This window comes from Erpetoichthys calabaricus, chromosome 8, assembly GCF_900747795.2.
Source record: "Erpetoichthys calabaricus chromosome 8, fErpCal1.3, whole genome shotgun sequence".
NCBI lineage: Eukaryota > Metazoa > Chordata > Cladistia > Polypteriformes > Polypteridae > Erpetoichthys > Erpetoichthys calabaricus.
The window spans coordinates 189,320,625-189,341,102 of record NC_041401.2 but is presented as its reverse complement, the minus strand read 5'-3'; the positions used below and the strand labels follow the sequence as shown (position 1 = coordinate 189,341,102).

Genomic DNA, 20,478 nt, shown 5'->3' with positions numbered 1-20,478 from the left:
AATACATTTTATTACTAAAAACATTTGTGATACACAATCTGTTGTAATGATTGAGACATAGCAACTGGACAGACACACACTTACACAGACTATCCTTTTATTAGCTATGCTATCCATCTATAATAGTTGGAAATTTTAGTAATCAAAGTAGACCTCTGCATTAACGTTTGCAGAGTACACAGTCATGCATGTGTCTCTGTTATATGCCATTTGGTATGGGATTTGTAAAAAAGCATCCTTAATGTTTGTGATACACCATCTGTTGAAATGACAAATAAAATACATGTTATTACTAAAAACATTTGTGATATACAATCTGTTGTAATGATTGAGACATAGCAACTGGACAGACACACACTTACACAGACTATTCTTTTATTAGCTACGCTATCCATCTATAATGGTTGGAAATTTACTGTAAGTAATCGATGTAGACCCCCACGTTAATGTTTGCAGAGTACACAGTAATGCATGTGTCTCTGTTATATGCCATTTATATGGGATTTGTAAAAAAGCAGCGTTAATGTTTGTGATGCACCATCTGTTGAAATGACAAATAAAATACATGTTATTACTAAAAACATTTGTGATACACAATCTGTTGTAATGATTGAGACCAGCTTGACAGACACACACATACACAGACACATATCTTTTTACTAGCTGCACTACCCATCTAAGACAGTTTCAAATTAAAGTAATCAACACAGACCTCAACGTTAATGTTTGCAGTGCACCATGCAATGCATTTGTCTGTTACTGTATGTGCTATTTGGCATGGACTATGTAAAAGCAGTGTGAATGTTTGTGATGCACCATCTGTTGGAATGATACATTTAATGCATTTTATTATTAAAAATGTTTGTGATGCGCCATCTTTTGGAAGGACAGAGACATAGAAACCAGACAAACACACAGACAGACACAAAGACACTTATCCTTTTATTAAGATCGATGATGATGCCTGAGGAAATGAGGATTAAACCTTTGAATAAAAACTACTTTCAAAGCAGGTATAGGCGAGTGCCACCAGAGGCACTCAATTCATTTGATGAACTACTGTACTCGGATTCCACGGGTGTCATTTAGGAAAGTTAAGGGGCATGTGCTCCAGACGCAGAGGATCCCTGGTTCCCAAAGTCTAATAATACTGAATGTGCACTATGGACACCAAGGGGCGCTTACTCCGGACACCGAGAGCTACCTCAGCCCCAGTTAAAGCTCCATATAAGCTTCATCTGGCACCAAGTGACACAATATAGGAAACACCTGAAATATGACAGATATGAATTTTATGGAAAGTCTATCTAAAAAAACTACTAGAGATGACACAAAAAGATTTGGATGTGAGCGTTGGTGGGCTTTACGCCCTTGGAACCAAGTTATCTAAACGCTTCTATAACATTTCAGTAAATTATTTACTGCTCTCATGCTGATCTTTCTGATCACAAACTAGGTCATTACGATAGCCATTGACAAGAAGAATTCATCATTAATTGCAGAATTACGGTATTTGAGGGATCCTTTCGAGGGCCTCGCTCAAAAACTAATCAGCACGTCGTCATCTCATAACAGGCTTAACTTCGAGTTTGGTATTTTTCCGTCCAGCCATTTTAGCTGTAGACCGTCTTTAAGAAACTGTGACAGACAGACAGACATACATCCATCATCAAGATATTGGGGAACCTTAAACATCGAGATCTGTCGAAAACATCTCATAACAGGCTTAAGTTTAGAGTTTGGTATTTTCTGTCCAGCCATTTCAGTTCTAGCAACTGTGAGACACACACAGACAGACAGACACACACCCATCATCGAGATATTGATGTTTTCGGTATCAGGGGACCCTAAAATATTGAAATCCGGAAAAAAACAGAGATCGAAATTTTTGATGATTCTAAAGCTTTTGGTTCCCACCCATAGATGATAGGTTATGGCGGGGAACGGTGCAAAGCAAAAAAAAAAAAAAAAGGAAAAGTTGACCAAATGGGGGATATGAATTCTGTTGAAAGGCTTCTTATAAAACAAGGTACAGACAAGCAACAAAATGAAGGAAAAATCAAAGAAATGTCAGACACAAGTTCTACTAAAAGACGTAACGATGGGTGGAAGTGAGTGACAAAATATAACAAACCCCATAAATGCAAATACATGCATATGTATTTGTTCATGCCTGTTGTATATGGTGGCCCATCATGGTATCAAGCAAAAGGTAGGAATGAGCCCATCTCAGGACACACTGACACACAAACTCACACATTTACATATGCAGGAATCACTTCACCTGAACCACAAACTCTGGACGAAAACTGAAATATCCATTGACAGTCTATGCAGACTTGTTTCTGGACTTCTCTAGTGCCTTCAACACCATCCAACCTCTGCTCCTTAGAGACAAGCTGACAGAGATGGGAGTAGACTCATACCTGGTGGCATGGATCGTGGACTATCTTACAGACAGGCCTCAGTATGTGCGCCTCGGGAACTGCAGGTCTGACATTGTGGTTAGCAACACAGGAGCGCCACAGGGGACTGTACTTTCTCTGGTCCTGTTCAGCCTATATACATCGGACTTCCAATATAACTCGGAGTCCTGCCACGTGCAAAAGTTCGCTGACCACACTGCTATGGTGGGCTGCATCAGGAGTGGGCAGGTGGAGGAGTATAGCGACCTAATCAAGGACTTTGTTAAATGGTGCGACTCAAACCACCTACAACTGAACACCAGCAAAACCAAGGAGCTGGTGGTGGATTTTAGGAGGACCAGGCCCCTCATGGACCTCGTGATCATCAGAGGTGACTGTGTGCAGATGGTGCAGACCTATAAATACCTGGGAGTGCAGCTGGATGATAAACTGGACTGGACTGCCAATACTGATGCTCTGTGTAAGAAAGGACAGAGCCGGCTATACTTCCTTAGAAGGCTGGCTTCCTTCAACATCTGCAATAAGATGCTGCAGATGTTCTATCAGACAGTTGTGGCGAGCGCCCTCTTCTACGTGGTGGTGTGCTGGGGAGGCAGCATAAAGAAGAAGGACGCCTCACGCCTGGACAAACTGGTGAGGAAGGCAGGCTCTATTGTTGGCACGGAGTTGGACAGTCTGACATCCATGGCAGAGCGACGGGTGCTGAGCAGACTCCTGTCAATCATGGAGAATCCACTGCATCCACTGAACAGGATCATCTCCAGACAGAGGAGCAGCTTCAGTGACAGACTGCTGTCACCGTCCTGCTCCACTGACAGACTGAGAAGATCGTTCCTCCGCCACACTATGCGACTCTTCAATTCCACCCGGGGGGGGGGGTAAACGTTAACATTATACAAAGTTATTGTCTGTCTGTAGACCTGCATTGTTATCACTCTTTAATGTAATATTGTTCTTTATCAGTGTGCTGCTGCTGGAGTATGTGAATTTCCCCTTGGGGATTAATAAAGTATCTATCTATCTATCTATCTATCTATCTATCTATCTATCTATCTATCTATCTATCTATCTATCTATCTATCTATCTATCTATCTATCTATCTATCTATCTATCTATTACTGTGAAGTTGCTTTAAGTCATTCACTCTTTGTTAAATTTACCTTAAGACATAAGAAGGTCGCAGAAGGCAGGGGTAACCCACTTTCTCTGCAAATATTAAGGCGTCCTCCTGAAAAACAAAACAAAAGGAATATATCAGGACTCAGTTATTTGTTAGCATATTCCACTTTGCACCAAACTCGCTCAGTTCTTCCTGCTCCATTGACTTCAAGGCATTTCTGAGAGGACATCAGGATCCCCGAAGCTCTCCGTCTTTTGAGGGGACCCGGATTCAGTGCTCCTCACTCATCCAGAGAAACATTCTGCACGGCCTCAGCTGCTGATTACATTTCTCTTCCTAGCCGACCCTGAGTGAGGTCACGTCCAGCCCGTACATTTTCCTCAAATTCCCGAATGCAAGTTATGAGACACTAATAGGGTCCGCAAGTCACCATCACCTTGATTTTAACTTTCCATTGCATGCTTGTTTTAAAAATTTTATGTTTAAGAAAGAACAACTAACAGTAGTAAAAAAAAGGCGGGAGTGGTCTCCCCTCGACTGTCTCATATACTCAGATATGGGGATGGATATACAGTATGTGAGGAGTAAACCGCGAGACAATTTTTAAATTATGTATATTAAAGAACCATCAAATCAAATTAATAATATATTGAATAATTATTATTAAAGTAAAGTTAAATAATACGGACTCTGCCGCTACTTGAACAAAAGGTAAAGAACCACTTCTAGTTAACGGAAATAGCTCAAAAGTTGATAGAAATCTACGTTTTGTACCTCATACTGGTATGCAAAATTTGGTTGATCAAAGGGAAAGTGAACTCAAGTTATTGTATTTACACACACACAGACATAATTTCAAAAATGATATTTTCTGACTCAGGGAGGTCTAAAACCTCGAGATTCATCAACATCTCTACATCCAATCTTTGTACAATTACAATACTTCTCCCATACTTTGTGTACAAGAACGTTAGGGAGGTCTAAAAGGTCGAGATTCATCAAAATCTCAAAATCAAATCTTTGGACAGTTCCAATTCTTTTTCTATTCTTCATATATGAGAAAGTCAGTGAGGTCTAAAATGTCGAGATTCATCAAAATCTCGAAATCAAATTTTTGGATGATTTCAATACTTTTCTTATTCTTCATATATGAGAAAGTCAGTGAGGTCTGAAATCTCGAGATTCATCAAAATCTCGATATCCAATCTTTGGACGAGTACAATATTTTTTCTATTCTTCATATACGAGAAATTCAGTGAGGTCTAAAATGTCGAGATTCATCAAAATCTCGAAATAGAATTTTTGGACGATTTTAATACTTTTCTTATTCTTCATATACAAGAAAGTCAGTGAAGTCTAAAATGTCGAGATTCATCAAAATCTCAAAATTGAATTTTTGGACGATTTTAATACTTTTCTTATTCTTCATATACAAGAAATTCAGTGAGGTCTAAAATGTCGAGATTCATCAAAATCTCGAAATCGAATTTTTGGACAATTTTAATACTTTTCTTATTCTTCATATACAAGAAAGTCAGTGAAGTCTAAAATGTCGAGATTCATCAAAATCTCGAAATCGAATTTTTGGATGATTTCAATACTTTTCTTATTCTTCATATATGAGAAAGTCAAGGAGGTCTGAAACCTCGAGATTCATCAAAATCTCGATATCCAATCTTTGGACGAGTACAATACTTTTTCTATTCTTCATATACGAGAAATTCAGTGAGGTCTAAAATGTCGAGATTCATCAAAATCTCGAAATAGAATTTTTGGACGATTTTAATACTTTTCTTATTCTTCATATACAAGAAAGTCAGTGAAGTCTAAAATGTCGAGATTCATCAAAATCTCAAAATTGAATTTTTGGATGATTTTAATACTTTTCTTATTCTTCATATACGAGAAATTCAGTGAGGTCTAAAATGTCGAGATTCATCAAAATCTCGAAATCGAATTTTTGGACAATTTTAATACTTTTCTTATTCTTCATATACAAGAAAGTCAGTGAAGTCTAAAATGTCGAGATTCATCAAAATCTCAAAACTGAATTTTTGGACGATTTTAATACTTTTCTTATTCTTCATATACGAGAAAGTCAGTGAAGTCTAAAATGTCGAGATTCATCAAAATCTGAAAATCGAATTTTTGGACGATTTCAATACTTTTCTTATTCTTCATATACGAGAAAGTCAGGGAGGTCTAAAACCTCGAAATTCATCAAAATCTCGATATCCAATCTTTGGACGAGTACAATACTTTTTCTATTCTTCATATATGAGAAAGTCAGTGAGGTCTAAAATGTCAAGATTCATCAAAATCTCAAAATTGATTTTTTGGACGATTTCAGTATTTTTCCTATTCTTCATATACAAGAAAGTCAGGGAGGTCTAAAACCTTGAGATTCACCAAAATTTCAAAATCAAAATTTTGGGCGATTCCAATACTTTCCCTACACTTTGTATATGAGAAAGTAAAAACACAAACATCTAACATCACTTGTGTTGGACTCTTGAGCTCTGTGATATTATAAAGTGCTATGAAAAGCACAATGTACTTTACAGATACATACACTCTATTAGCACTGTTGTTTTTGAACATGACTTACTGCTACAAAAAAAATATGTAATATCTCTGACTCTGATGAAGTAAATGTTGCAATATGCTGGAGTTCTGAAAGTACAATTGCAAACACTAGAGGGGGAAAACACAATCAAATACCCTGACTAGAAACCCAAGGGTCAAGGCAAATCTCTCTATTATAATAAAAATATCTTGGGTCGAAACGTGATCTTCTTGGAAGACACTTTGATGACCTGCGAGAGACACTTCAACGTCACGCGAGACAAGGCAGTGAGACAAAAGGACAGCTGCTGTAGAGGATTTTAAATGATCGACACGCAGTGCGACAAGCAGAACACGCAGTTCGGCACAGCAGCAGCAGAGATGCGAAGTGGCTAAAGTGCAGCGTGCCCCTTTTGGGCGAGTGAAATAAAGTTGCTAGAGCATAGCGTGCCCCTTGGGTGGGCGAGCGAATCGAGCAGGCAACAAAGCCCCCCTAGTCTTGATAACAATAAAGGTTTATTTTCACAACAAAATGGCCGTGCAAGCATAACGCTCCAAAGAGCCCAAGGAGATGCCTGACAAGACAAGGTAAGCACAGCAAACAAGTCCCAACACAGAATCCCAAAAATTGTGGTAAAGATGGAGCAGAGGTTAAAGCTTTTAGGCAGAGCCATCCATCACCAGGATAGCTAGCCAATAATATTATTGTCTGCAATATGACAAAGTCCAGAGTCCCTCATGAATTTTCAACATAAAAAATGGCTAAAAGCTAAGTCAAATCTGTAAAAATAGTGTTAATGTTTGTGATGTGCCATCTGTTGGAATGACAGCGACATAGCAACTGGACAGACACACATACACAGACACTTATCCTTTTACTAGCTGTGCTAATATGGGTGAAATCTAAGCAATCAACGTAGACCTCAGCATTAATGTTTGCAGTGCAAATTGCAATGCATATGTCTATGTTACATACCTTTTGGCATGGCATTCATAAAAGCTGCCTTAATGTTTGTGATGTACCATCTGTTAGAATTACAAACATAATGCATTTTTTTACTAAAATGTTTGTGATGTGCCATCTGTTGGAATGACTAATGCAATGCATTTTATTACTAAACATGTTTGTGGTGTGCCACCTTTTAGAATGACAATTGCAATGTCTTTAATTACTAAAAATGCTTGTGGTAAAATGCTTGTGGTGTGCCACCTGTTAAAATGCATTGTATTTGCCATTCTATTACCAGAAATGTTTGTATGTTTGTGATGTGCCATCTGTTGGAATGACAAATGCAATGCATTTTATTACTAAAAATGTTTGAGGTGTGCCATCTATCAGAATGACAAAAGCAATAGATTTTATTACTGAAATTGTTTGCAATGTGCCATCTGTCGGAATGACAAATGTGATGCATTTTATTACTAAACATGTTTGTGATGTGCCATCTGTTGCAATGGAAATGCAATGAATTTTATTACTAAAAATGTTTGCGATGTGCCATCTGTTGAAATGACAAATGCAATGCATTTTATCACTAAAAAATATTTGTGATGAGCCATTTGTCAGAATGGCAAATGCAATGCATTTTATTACTAAAATTGTTTGCAATATTCCATCTGTCGGAATGACAAATGTGATGCATTTTATTTCTAAAAATGTTTGTGGTGTGCCACCTGTTAGAATGACAAATGGAATAAATTTTATTATTACAAATGTTTGTGGTGTGCCATCTGTTGGAATGACAAATGCAATGCATTTTATTACTAAACAGGTTTGTGGTGTGCCACCTGTTAGAATGACAAATGCAATGTATTTTATTACTACAAATGTATGAGATGTGTCATCTGTCGGAATGACAAATGTGATACATTTTATTACTAAACATGTTCGTGATGTGCGTCTTATGGAATGGCAGAGACACAGCAACAGACAGACACAAAGACACTGATATTTTTATTAAGGTGGATGATGATGCCTGGAAAAATGAGGATCGCAACTTCTATTAAAAACTACTTTTAAAACAGGAATATAGGCGAGTGACACCATTTGGTGACACAATCCTGTCTCTTTACTCTTCAGGCAGATTCCTTTGACCTCATGGCCTTGGTTGTTGCTCACCTGTGGGACCTTCTGCAGACAGGTCTGTTCCTTTCCTAACCAGTCCAATCATTTGAATTGACCACAGGTGGATCCAAAACAAGGTGTAGAAACATCTCAGCAATGATCAACAGAATGGGATTCACCAGAGCCAAATTTCAAGTGTTGCGGCAAAAGGGTCTGAATATTTGGGGGTCAATGAGATATTTCAGTTTTTTCATTTTCCTAAAATCCTTTTTTCAGGGAAGGATCTGAATATTTTCAGAATCCACTGCTTATGGTCAGCCAGGACCAGGAGTCACCAAATGCTTCAGAGAACATCACAGCAAGCTTTCATTGCTTCAGTGGCCTTCACAGACCTTGAAACTCAAACCTATTGGAGACCTTTGGGACAGAGAGGGCCACCTTCAGCGAGACTGTGCAGCCAGCCAGTATGCAGCAACTGCACAATGCAATTGTTTCCACATGGTAGGAGATTCCAGAACAATACATCCACTATCGGCAGATGAATTCAAGATGTTCTGAAGATGAAAGGAGGCGCGACACTCTACTGGGGAGGTTGGACCAAAGAAACTGACAAATCAGCATCTAGTGCCATCCACAGCATACACCGTAATGACACACCAGATAACAATGCATGATAAATCAGCAAGAAAACAAACAGTCTGAACAACACATACATACGTAAGAATAAACCACGTGGGCCTTGTTCAGTTCACAGTTGAGAAGAAACAATTACTGGGCAGCCACTTTCAAGGTAAATCCCCTTAAATAAATAAACGCGCTCGACGTGCTCTCTGTTCTTCTTTTGTTTGAACATTTCTGAAGACCTGCAACCACTTTTCCCCAAAACAGGCTGTTAATAAAAATGAGCAGCTGCATTCATCAAAGCACCGCTTGAGGCGATCTTTAATGAGTTCGGATGCCAAAAATAACACCTCTTAGAAGAACGGATTGTCAGCACTTATGACAAAGCGTAGTGGACGAGGCTTCAGGAGCGGGCGAGCGGGCGGATGTTACAGCGCTACTTGAGGGCGCCATCTGCTGGGAGAATGCATTATCTTAAAATATTTTAATTAAATGTATAGCCATGACAAAAAAATAAATAAATAAATAAAGATGGCAACGTCAGGCAGCCTGTCCTAATTGAGGGCACACATAATCCTGTGGAACCCCTTGGCGCCTGCTGGTGAGTTCACTCTTAAAAATTAAGTGATGCCATCGCAAATCATTTTCAGTTCCCAAAACTAGCCACATACTGTAATGTAACTGTGACGGATCTGTTCAAAGTTATGTACCTAGTCCTTAGTGGGTGGAGCCCTAGGGGGTGGGGCCACCCTGACATCACCACTCCTAATCCCTCCCACTGCCAAAATAAACCCCATGTCACCCCATTAGACGACTCTTCCAGCAATTTTCAGTCGTTGCCTTCATTTACCTGCAGTTGCCAGTGCACACCATTAAAGCCGATTGCTTAATATGACGTACCTAAAGACTGAGACCAAGTAGTTTTCGACTGGCTGTTGTCACGCATGTGGACCACCTTTCAGGTTCTAAAGAGGTGATGAGATGGGGCGCTGACTCTAATGGTATCGTCTTCTTTCTCTGCAGCAACAGACCATCGCCCAAGCGGGATGCCTAGCCACGCCAACAAGTCAAGTCAAGTTGGGGAGCATGCACTGGTACACTGCATTGCCGCACCCACTACACATCGGGATCCCGGTTGGCAACCCCCCAGGCAGACACACGGTCCAGTCCTACCCTCCGGAAATGACCCTCTATCTGTCGCAGCCAGGTGTTACGTGGGCGACCCCTTGGCCTGGTCCAGCCACTCGGGTCCCCAACAATTAGGATCTTATCAGCTGGATCACCCTCGGGGAAACGCGCCACATGGCCGTAGTGCCGTAACTGACGCTCCCTCCCAGTGCAGGTCATGTGCCTCATTCGGGACTCCATGAGCAACACAAAGTCAAACCAGCGGGACCCAAGGATTTTCCGGAGAGACACAGCACCCAAGGAGTCCAGTCCCCGTCTCAGGTCACTGGATAGCGTCCATGTGTCACAACCATATAGTAAGACAGGAAGCACCAGGACTCTAAAGACTTGGACCTTCGTCCCTTTGCATAGATATCAGGAGTGCCACACAACCCTTTCCAGTGACCTCAGGCCAACAAAGACCCCAAAAAGGCTCTGCCACTATTTAACATTTTGTGACTTTGTCATTATGATGCCAGCCATCTGCTATGGGCATGGTCACATGGGTCCTAACTTCGATGCCAATCACGAAGAGGGGTTAAAAACATAATTATTTCAGCCATTTTCTATTTGTGCTTGTGGACATATCCCTTAAGACCGTTTATCATTTTCTAAACCCCAGATCTCCTCAGATCGACTTTTTCTAGCACCTTTTTGAGTTAGTGATATTTTGTTCCTCTAAAAGTACGGTTTGTTTCCGTGGTCGCCATCCTAGAATGTATTTTGATGACGTTCTATTTCCTTGTCCTCTGCTTAAAAACTTCCTGTTCTTTCTACTGAGCCAGTAAAATACAGGGGGGGCTTCCTTGGGCTGAAACAAGAACTGGTAGGGTGCCGGATCATCCTATTGGTCATTAGAGGACTGAGCTGTGGCTAAACAGGATTGGTGTGAAGTGGGGTGGCGGCATATCCTATTGGTCCGGGTGGCACGTCAAGGAAACTGGACTAAGACGATAAGAGGAGGCTTGCCAGGGCATACAGATTCTCCCTGTCTCTTGAGGTGGACATATGGCTGCCTGGTCCTATGCAGACAGTGAGCTAGCGAAGAAGAAGACAATCGAGTGAAACTACAAGTTTACGCACCGCCTTAAACTACACATCTAGCACTATCAGGTTGTGTGGTTTGCAAAGCCACTTCCTATTTGCTTCCTGTTTATGGCACTAGTTATAATATGTGAAGATTAAAGCATTATCTATTATACCTGAATAAAGGTGTCTGTCCCTGTAAGAGCCATTTGCTAGTTACACAAATGTTTTACTAAATGTTAGTGCATAATCTATGGGAGGTTCTTATAACCCCCATAAGTTGAATTGAATTAGTATATTTTAACTATTTCTAGCTTCTCTGACTAAACATTACAGTGGAACCTCGGGTCACGACCGTAATTCATTCCAAAACTCTGGTTGTAACCCGATTTGGTCGTGACCCAAAGTAATTTCCCCCCATAGTATTGTATGTAAATACAATTAGTCCATTCCAGACCGTACGAACTGTATATAAATATATTTTTTGTAAAGATTTTTAAGCACAAATATAGTTAATTACACCATAGAATGCACAGCGTAATAGTAAACTAAATATAAAAACATTGAATAACACTGAGAAAACATTGAACAACAGAGAAAACTAACACTGCAAGAGTTTACGCTATAGCGCTACGAACCGCTTGCTAAAAACAACTTTTTTTTTTTTTTAAGAATTATAGGCACAGGGAAAATATTAACATTTGAAAAATCCATAATTTAATAAACAACCAAGAAAAGTAACATTGCAACAATGCACGCTACGAACCGATCGCTGTAAACAGAAGTGAAGTGGAGGTTATGCAGCCAGCCCTCTGTCGCTCGCTCGCTCTCTCTCTCTCATGTGTGTCTGTCCCTCTCTCACGTGTGTGTCTCTCTCTCTCTCTCAGATGTGTGTGTATCTCTCTCTCTCACGTATGTGTGTGTGTGTCTCTCTCTCTCTCTCTCTCTTACGTGTGTGTCTCTCTCTCTCTCTCTCTCTCTCTCACGTGTGCGTGTCTCTCTCTCTCTCTCAGATGTGTGTGTATCTCTCTCTCTCACGTGTGTGTGTATCTCTCTCGTGTATGTGTCTCTCTCTCTCTCATGCGCATGTGTGTGCGCATGTGTGTGTGTCTCTCTCTCTTTCACGCGCATATGTGTCTCTCTCTCTCTCGCGTGTGTGTGTATGTCTCTCTCTCTCTCTCTCTCTCTCTCTCTCTCTCTCTCACACGTATGTGTGTCTCTCTCTCTCTCTCTCTCTCTCTCGTGCGTGTGTCTCTCTCACATTTGTGTGTGTCTCTCTCTCTCTCTCACTCGTGCGCGTGTGTGTGCGCATGTGTGTGTGTCTCTCTCTCTCTTTCACGCGCGTATGTGTCTCTCTCTCTCTCTCATGTGTTTGTGTGTGTCTCTCTCTCTCTCACGTGTGCGTGTCTCTCTCTCTCTCGTGCGTGTGTGTCTCTCTCTCTCTCTCATGTGTTTGTGTGTGTCTCTCTCTCTCTCTCGCGTGTGTGTCTCTCTCTCTCTCTCATGCGCATGTGTGTGCGCATGTGTGTGTGTCTCTCTCTCTCGCGCATATGTGTCTCTCTCTCTCGCGTGTGTGTGTGTGTTTCTCTCTCTCTCTCTCTCACACGTATGTGTGTCTCTCTCTCTCTCTCACACGTATGTGTGTCTCTCTCTCTCTCTCTCTCGTGTGTGTGTCTCTCTCACGTTTGTGTGTGTCTCTCTCTCTCTTTCACGCGCGTATGTGTCTCTCTCTCTCTCTCGCGTGTGTGTGTGTCTCTCTCTCTCTCATGTGTTTGTGTGTCTCTCTCTCTCTCATGTGTGTGTGTCTCTCTCTCTCTCTCTCTTACGTGTGTGTGTCTCTCTCTCTCCCTCTCTCTCACGTGTGTGTCTCTCTCTCACGTGTGTGTCTCTCTCTCTCTCTCTCGTGTGCGTGTCTCTCTCTCTCTCAGATGTGTGTGTATCTCTCTCTCTCACGTGTGTGTGTATCTCTCTCTCGTGTATGTGTCTCTCTCTCTCTCATGCGCATGTGTGTGCGCATGTGTGTGTGTGTCTCTCTCTCTCTCTTTCACGCGCGTATGTGTCTCTCTCTCTCTCTCTCTCGCGTGTGTGTGTGTGTGTGTCTCTCTCTCTCTTACACGTATGTGTGTGTCTCTCCCTCTCTCTCACACGTATGTGTGTCTCTCTCTCTCTTACACGTATGTGTGTCTCTCCCTCTCTCTCACACGTATGTGTGTCTCTCTCTCTCTCACACACGTATGTGTGTCTCTCTCTCTCTCTCTCGTGCGTGTGTCTCTCTCACGTTTGTGTGTGTCTCTCTCTCTCTCTTTCACGCGCGTGTGTCTCTCTCTCTCTCTCTCATGTGTTTGTGTGTCTCTCTCTCTCTCTCTCACGTGTGTGTGTGTCTCTCTCTCTCTCTCTCACGTATGTGTGTCTCTCTCTCTCTCACACGTATGTGTGTCTCTCTCTCTCTCCCTCTCTCGTGCGTGTGTCTCTCTCACGTTTGTGTGTGTCTCTCTCTCGCGTATGTGTCTCTCTCTCTCTCTCTCTCGCGTGTGTGTGTGTGTGTGTGTGTCTATCCGTCCACCCGTTAAGGTGTCCCAGTGGACTCCTGACAATAGAAACGCACTCTGGCCCTGCCATGTTTTAAACAGTTCAGTAGTAGACAAAGTGTTGGCATCACTTACCAAAGACGTCAGAGCCTGCCATGGAGCCTGGGCTATGTCCAGCTCATCCAGGGTGGTGGAAAAAATGGACCTCTCCTCAGCCCGGTCTATCTGCAAGGGGCTCGTACCCAGAATGTTGACTTTGTTCTGAAAAAGCGGCATGGCCAGATTATTTGGGATCTGCCCTCCGACAGATATGATGCTTCCACTGCACCCCTGTAGAAGAAAAATTGAAATGAAATGCTTTAGTTTAGGTTCTGCAAAAATCGATTACTCCTTTACTCTTATGTAGTGAGACCTTAAACAAAGGCTTCTTTTGGTTTTCATAACACTTAAACAACATCAATAAAGTGTTTATTTGTGTGTGTGTGTGTGTGTGTGTGTGTGAACATCTTTTCACCAGAACTCTCAGACTATTTTCGAGACGCCTCCTCTCTTTTTTATTTTTTCCGCTGTCATCTGCATGCACATGGGAAACAGCATGAAAGCTTGAGTGATGGTAATTCTCCTCCGAGACAGCAGATGGCACTGTGTGCTATGTGAATTTCCCCTTGGGATTAATAAAGTATCTATCTATCTAACAACCTGTCACCTTTCCCTTCTGCAGAAAGGATGATTGATACCATTCCATCTGACGTCCCCTATGGGTTTCATCCACCTGGACCCGCCTCTTCTTCCCAGAATGCCTTAAATTTAGATGAGCCGCCATCCTAGCCAGTCTGCCTGAGACAGAATTCGGGATGACACACTTTGTGCGGGGCGGCACGGTGGCGCAGTGGTAACGCTGCTACTTCGCAGTTAGGAGACCCGGGTTCACTTCCCAGGTCCTCCATGCGTGGAGTTTGCATGTTCTCCCTGTGTCTGCGTGGGATTCCTTTCACAGTCCAAAGACATGCAGGTTAGGTGGATTGGTGATCCTAAATTGGCCCTAGTGTGTGCTTGGTGTGTGGGTGTGTTTATGTGTGTCCTGCGGTGGGTTGGCACCCTGCCCGGGATTGGTTCCTGTCTTGTGCCCTGTGTTGGCTGGGATTGGCTCCAGCAGACCCCCGTGACCCTGTGTTCGGATTCAGCGGGTTGGAAAATGGATGGATGGATGGATATATACTGTATATATATACACACACATTGTATATACACACATGCATTTTATATATAGTGTACATTCTCTACTATATAATTTAATATAACCTGAATTAGTGACATTATGAGATTCGCCCGCTTTACCTCCTGCTGGTATATATCCAGGATCCTCTCCAAAGACAGCTCTTCAAAGTAGAGTCGGTCACACTCATCAAAATCGGTGCTCACTGTCTCCGGGTTGTGGTTTACCACCACTATCTTCTTCCCGAGATCCCGCAGGGTTCGTATACATGATACCGCACACCAGTCAAACTCCACACTGCTTCCTGCAGGGAGTAAATGCATTAAATTGGTTGCTGGTACATACAACAGAAAGGCAAAAACAGAGTAGGTGAGAAATCCTAAAATTATGTTTACTGTTCAAAATTAAATCTTATTAAAACATTTTGACAAAGATTGGAATGGAGGGTCCAATTGTCTCTCTGCTCCACAAGGGTGGGCAAACCTGGCAGCCATGTGAGGATGATGTTTTTATTTCTCCAGTGCCTTCAATACCATTTTGCCATCCCTGTTAAGGGGTAAGCACAGGGCTATGCAGGTGGATGAGCTGATGGTGTCCTGGATAATGGACAATCTGTCGGGCAGACCACAGTGTGTGAGACTCAAGGACTGTGTCTCTGATGTTGATGTGAACAACACTGAGCACTACAAGGAGCAGCCTCCTCTCCTTTCCTCTTCACTCTGTACACCTCAAACTAGAAACACAGCAGCAGGGCAGGTCAATTGCAGACATTCTCAGATGATTCTGCTCTTATGGGGTGAACTGATAAGGAAGACGAGACAGAAGAGAGGAGTCAGATGGAGAACTTTGTTTCTTGGTGCAGAAACAATTGTCTGAATCTTAACATCAGCAAAACCAATGAACTGGTAACTGACTTTCGCCACACAAAGAGCTTCCATGTCTAGTGCCTGTTCAGGCAGTGGATCTAGAGGTGGTCTGCTCCTTCAAGAACTTGGGCGGATCCACATGAATGACAGACTGAACTGGTCTCAGAACACAGAGGAACTATAGAAGAAAGAGCAGAGCAGACTCTTGGGGTGTTCCTTAAATGTGAGTAGTGACATCCTTCATATCTTCTACAACTCTTGTGATGGTCAGTGCCATTTTCTACACTGTGGTGTGCTGGGCTGGTAACATCATTTCAAAAGATGCCCTCTGAATCAACAAGCTAAAAGGGGCAGACTCAGCCATCCCTGTTAACGGGTAAGCTCAGGGCTATGCAGGTGGATGAGCTGATGATGTCCTGGATAATGGACTATTTGCTGGGCAGACCGCCGTGTGAATGGTCTCAAGGACTGTGTGAGCAACACTGGAGCACTACAAGTAGCAGGCCTGTCTCCTCTCCTCTTCACTCTGTACACCTTCGACTATAAATACAGCAGGTCAGGTCACTTGTAGAAATTCTCAGATGATTCTACACGTATTGGCTGTACTGATAAGGATGACTAGACAGAGGAGAGGAGTCAGGGGGAGAACTTTGTTCCTTGGTGCAGAAACCATTGTCTGAATCTAAATATCAGTGAAACAAATGAACTGGTAATTGACTTTCGCCACACCAAAGAGCCTCCGTGTCCAGTCCCTGTTCAGTCCTAGTAGGGACGGTCCACATCAATGACATCATGAACTGGTCTCAGAACACAGAGGAACTATAGAAGAAAGAGCAGAACAGACTCTTGGGTGTTCCTTAAATGTGAGTAGTGACATTCTTTACATCTTCTACAACTCTTGTGATGGTCAGTGTCATTTTCTACACTGTGGTGTGCTGGACTGGTAACATCACTTCAAGAATCAACAAGCTGAAAGCAGCAGACTCAGCTTTGGGACGCACTCTGGACCCACTGCAGCTTGTCTATTGGACAAAGACTGGAGTGGAGGATACAGTTACCCACCTGCTCCATAAGGCATATTCTCGCATGGACAAAGCTGGCAACCCTGTGAGGATGATGTTTTGATTTCTCTACTGCCATCAACACCCTCCAGCCATCCCTGTTAAAGGGTAAGCTCAGGGCTATGCAGGTGGATGAGCCGATGGTGTCCTGGATAATGGACTATTTGCTGGACAATGGTCTGAAGGACTGTGAGCAACACTGGAGCACTACAAGTAGCAGGCCTGTCTCCTCTCCTCTTCACTCTGTACACCTCTGACTATAAATACAGCAGGTCAGGTCACTTGTAGAAATTCTCAGATGTTTCTGCACTTATGGGGTGTACTGATAAGGATGACGAGACAGAGGAGACGAGTCAGGGGGAGAACTTTGTTTCTTGGTGCAGAAATCATTGTCTGAATCTTAACATCAGCAATATCAATGACCTGGTAATTGACTTGCGCCACAGCAAAGAGCATCCGTGTCCAGTCCCTGTTCAGTCCTATTAGGGACGATCCACATCAATGACATAATGAACTGGTCTCAGAACACAGAGGAACTATAGACGAAAGAGCAGAACAGACTCTTGGGTGTTCCTTAAATGTGAGTAGTGACATTCTTTACATCTTCTACAACTCTTGCGATGGTCAGTGCCATTTTCTTTGCTGTGGTGTGCTGGACTGGTAACATCACTTCAAGAATCAACAAGCTAAAAGGAGCAGGCTCAGCTTTGGGACACACTCTGGACCCACAGCAAGTGTGTCTGTCGGACAAAGATTGGAGTGGAGGACACAATTATCCATCTGCTCCATAAGGCATATTCTCACCTGGACAAAGCTGGCAGCCCCCTGATGTTTTTTTGATATTTCCAATGCCTTCAATGTCATTCAGCCATCCCTGTTAGCTCAGGGATATGCAGGTGGATGGGCCTATGGTGTCCTTTATAATGGACCACCTGTCTTGCAAGTGATTGTGGATCCCAATGTCCCAGTGCATCGATGGGGACACTGGGCTGTAAAAATGGCGCTGTCTTTCAGATGAAGTCCTGACTCTCTCTGATCCCTGAACATCCTTTGTAAAGAACAGGGTGTATCCTAAAGGTCAGGCTAAATTGCCCACCATGGCCTAGTCATTCTGTCCCCCTGCCCATCCCCTGTCTCTAATTGGCTCTCTCTCTCACCACCTAAAAGCTAATGTGTGGTGAGTGTATTGGTGCCAAAATGGCTCTGCCGTCAGATCATCCAGGTGGGTGATGCACATTAGCGGTGGTTGAAGTGGCTATGAAAAGCGCTATATAAAGACTTATTATTGTTATTGCTATTACTTTTTGCGGACTACATCAGCTTTTGCTTCAGAATTTCCTGCTGCCGTCATTTCACCCTCACATGCCTTCCAGGTCCTGCTGCAGAGAAGCATCCCCACAGCCCGATACTGCCTCCACCATGCTTCACATTGGGATGGATTGCTTTTGATAATGTGCAGTGTTAGTCTAATAGCCAAAAAGATCAATTCTGGTCTCGTCATACCACTGAACCTTCTTCCAGTTGACTTCATTCTCCCTCGGGCCTCCTGCCGAGATGTCTTCTGTGTTTTTTGCCCACCCTCCCACAAAGCTGTGACTGGTGAAGCAGTCTCTTCAATCTCAACCACTGTAGTTTGTCACTCCTTCAGAGTTCTCAGAGGTCTCCTGGTGGCCCCCCACGCTCGTCTTCTTTCAGTTTTTGTGCACGGCCTGCGCTAGCAGATGTCCAATTCTGCCTTCATCATTGATTTTGTTGGATGTTCAGTGACTTGCAGAGTTTCTTGTCTCCATCCCCTGACGTGTGCTTTTCACGGTGTTGTTTGGGGTATTCTTTGGTCTTCATTGTGTAGGACCAACAACAAATGGGCCCTTCCACATTCAGGGGCGTTTATACGTCAATCAGCTGAAACCCCAGACTGGTGACTTCCATTGAAGTAATTCTGGGACTTCTAAGACCAGTTGGTGATGATTTATGGGTGCCATATTAATACTTTCAAATTCATTTAGGCCACTTTGCAGAGCTCTGTTGTCACTTTGACATTAATGAGTTGTGATGGATGGCGCACCTAGGCAGGAGTCCTGGGTCGAGATGTGCCAAGGTTCCTTATTACCCGAACAAGAGTTGAGCCGTGGGTACACCGGCATCTTGGCAGGGTTGGACCGAGGAATGATATCCGGCCGGTAGGCTGGTGTAATGGAAGGACAGGGGGAGACAAGCTGGTAGGACTACAAGCTTCCCCAATGTGCCATGTGATGCCCACAAGGCATACTGGGAACTGTAGTCCCGTTGGGCAGCCTTGTCAGGATCTGTGGGTGCCAGCAGGGGGTGCTCCATTATTCCTACTTTGTGGGACTTCTGCATGACCCGGAAGTGCTTCCGCGATTTATTGCTATGGCACTGCAAATACTTCCAGGTCTAAGATAAAAGAAGCCATGTGACCTCATCCAGGTGAATTGGAGTCGGGTGGAAGAAGGACAAAGTTCACCTGGGAGGAGTGGAAAAAGAGCGGCAAACAGAAGGAGATTGTGCTGAATTGGTGATTTGCAGAGCCATTCTGTAAGGTATTTGCAAAAATAAACCAGGATGTGCGCCATGGTGGTTGTGTCTGAGGTTCAAGGTGCTGCAACGCCCCCTACTGGTCACAAAGTCTTTTTTTAAAAGAAAAATTCAAATGAAATCTGACTGTGTTTCAATGTCACATAACAATAAAATGTGAAAACCTCCAGGAATGTGAAAACTTTGCTATAAACACCATAGGCGACATCAAAAACCTTCACACAGCACAAGACCAAACCACAGCAGACATTTTGTAGCAGAGGAGAATACACAGAGCTATGCCTTCAGTCAGACCAAAGCAGACAAAAGTGATGGAAGACCACGGGTCATCCAAAAACTGTCCACCTACAACACGCTCTCACACGGAAAAGTGAAATCGAAAAAGTGAGTCCCCTAAGTGCGTCTCCGTAATTATCGAGCCTCGCCTTCCTCCGTGCTTTTTGTTTTGATCTCCTGTCCTCTATTTCCTGAAGGAGATGCATTTGTGAAATGAATACAGCGAGAAGGGATTATGGATTGCAGCAGATATTAACCCCTGGGCTGCGCATTCCCGGCATGTTTTGAATCTCTCCATCAGTGGATGGTGTCTTTTTAATCACGCGTTTAATAAGATGAGTCTAATTAGGTGCCAATTGCTTTCTAATGTGCGTCGGCAGGGAGTGGAAAGGACATGCCTCATATTACAATGGTAATTGTAAATTAGCACCGGCGACTGTGTGGTTACTATAGTGATCTTTATGAGCATACCGAGCAGAAACACACACACACACACACACACACACACACACACACAGAAGATGAGTTTACTTAAAGAAAATGAGCAGTAAACAGAAAAAAATGGACAACGACATATAGTCAGAGCAAAGAGGCTGTGTGCACGAAAACCTCAGGCACAATGTAAAGAAATTAGAAAACGTAGGCATGCTATAAAATTCAGGCGCATTCGGGGACTTGTAGCATGCAGGAATTTTAGTTTTCTTGTAGTACGAGGGTGTTGTACCATGTTAGCCATTATGAATGCAATGAGAAGTCAAGCAAAATGACACCTTTGATTGGCTAAATAAAACAGATTACAATATGCAAGCTTTCGAGGCAACTCAGGCCCCTTCTTCAGGTGAGACGTAAATGACTTTTTACTTGCCTGAAGAAGGGTCCTGAGTTGCCTCGAAAGCTTGCATATTGTAATCTTTTTTAGTTAGCCAATAAAAAGTTTTCTTTTAAGACATTAAACCCCAAGACATCACATAATAATTCACAAAT

At 42.9% G+C, this 20,478-nt stretch overlaps 1 protein-coding gene across 1 annotated transcript in view; it reads right to left on the bottom strand.

Moving 5' to 3' along the window:
- cps1 (carbamoyl-phosphate synthase 1, mitochondrial) overlaps positions 1-20,478 on the bottom strand; it is a 289,732-nt gene that overhangs the window by 154,924 nt on the left and 114,330 nt on the right. The window contains exons 25-27 of the mRNA XM_051930296.1: positions 14,858-15,039; positions 13,655-13,849; positions 3,588-3,655 (exon numbers count right to left, since the gene is read on the bottom strand). Coding sequence (XP_051786256.1) covers positions 3,588-3,655; positions 13,655-13,849; positions 14,858-15,039 — 445 coding nt within the window. The remainder of the gene's footprint in view (positions 1-3,587; positions 3,656-13,654; positions 13,850-14,857; positions 15,040-20,478) is intronic.